The sequence below is a fragment of the Merops nubicus genome, unplaced genomic scaffold (assembly GCF_000691845.1).
Source record: "Merops nubicus isolate BGI_N331 unplaced genomic scaffold, ASM69184v1 scaffold26115, whole genome shotgun sequence".
NCBI classification, from domain to species: Eukaryota; Metazoa; Chordata; class Aves; order Coraciiformes; family Meropidae; genus Merops; species Merops nubicus.
In genome coordinates, this window is record NW_008611991.1 from 1 (window position 1) to 326 (window position 326).

Genomic DNA, 326 nt, shown 5'->3' on the forward strand with positions numbered 1-326 from the left:
TCAGAAGCGGCTCAGCCTGAACCTGGAGAGGGAGCGGGCGCTGGCCCGGCAGCTGCTGAAGGACGGCAAAAAAGAGTGAGCGGGGAGCGGGCCCGGGGCCTGGCGGGGCACGGGGAGGGTGACAGAGTCCCGGGTGACCGTGAGCTGTGGGGACGGGGACGAGGTCTTCCTCCAGAGAGGAGCCTGAGCTGAAAGTTCCAGCGTGTAACTCTCTGTACTTACAGCTAGGAGAGGCTGCCTGTGTTGCAGGGCTGGTGCTAAAACAGGGCTTCCAAAAGGGCTTCTCTTACCACAGTGCCAGTGGCCAGTCCAGGGGCTCTGTCAGT

General features: G+C 63.2%; 1 protein-coding gene across 1 annotated transcript in view; it reads left to right on the forward strand.

The window, feature by feature from the left end:
• Positions 1 to 4: 4 nt before the first annotated feature.
• Positions 5 to 326, forward strand: part of CHMP6 (charged multivesicular body protein 6) — a gene marked incomplete at its 5' end in the record, with an annotated part of 4,066 nt that continues 3,744 nt past the window's right edge. The window contains one exon of the mRNA XM_008941419.1: positions 5 to 75. Within this exon, the coding sequence (XP_008939667.1) occupies positions 5 to 75 (71 nt within the window). The remainder of the gene's footprint in view (positions 76 to 326) is intronic.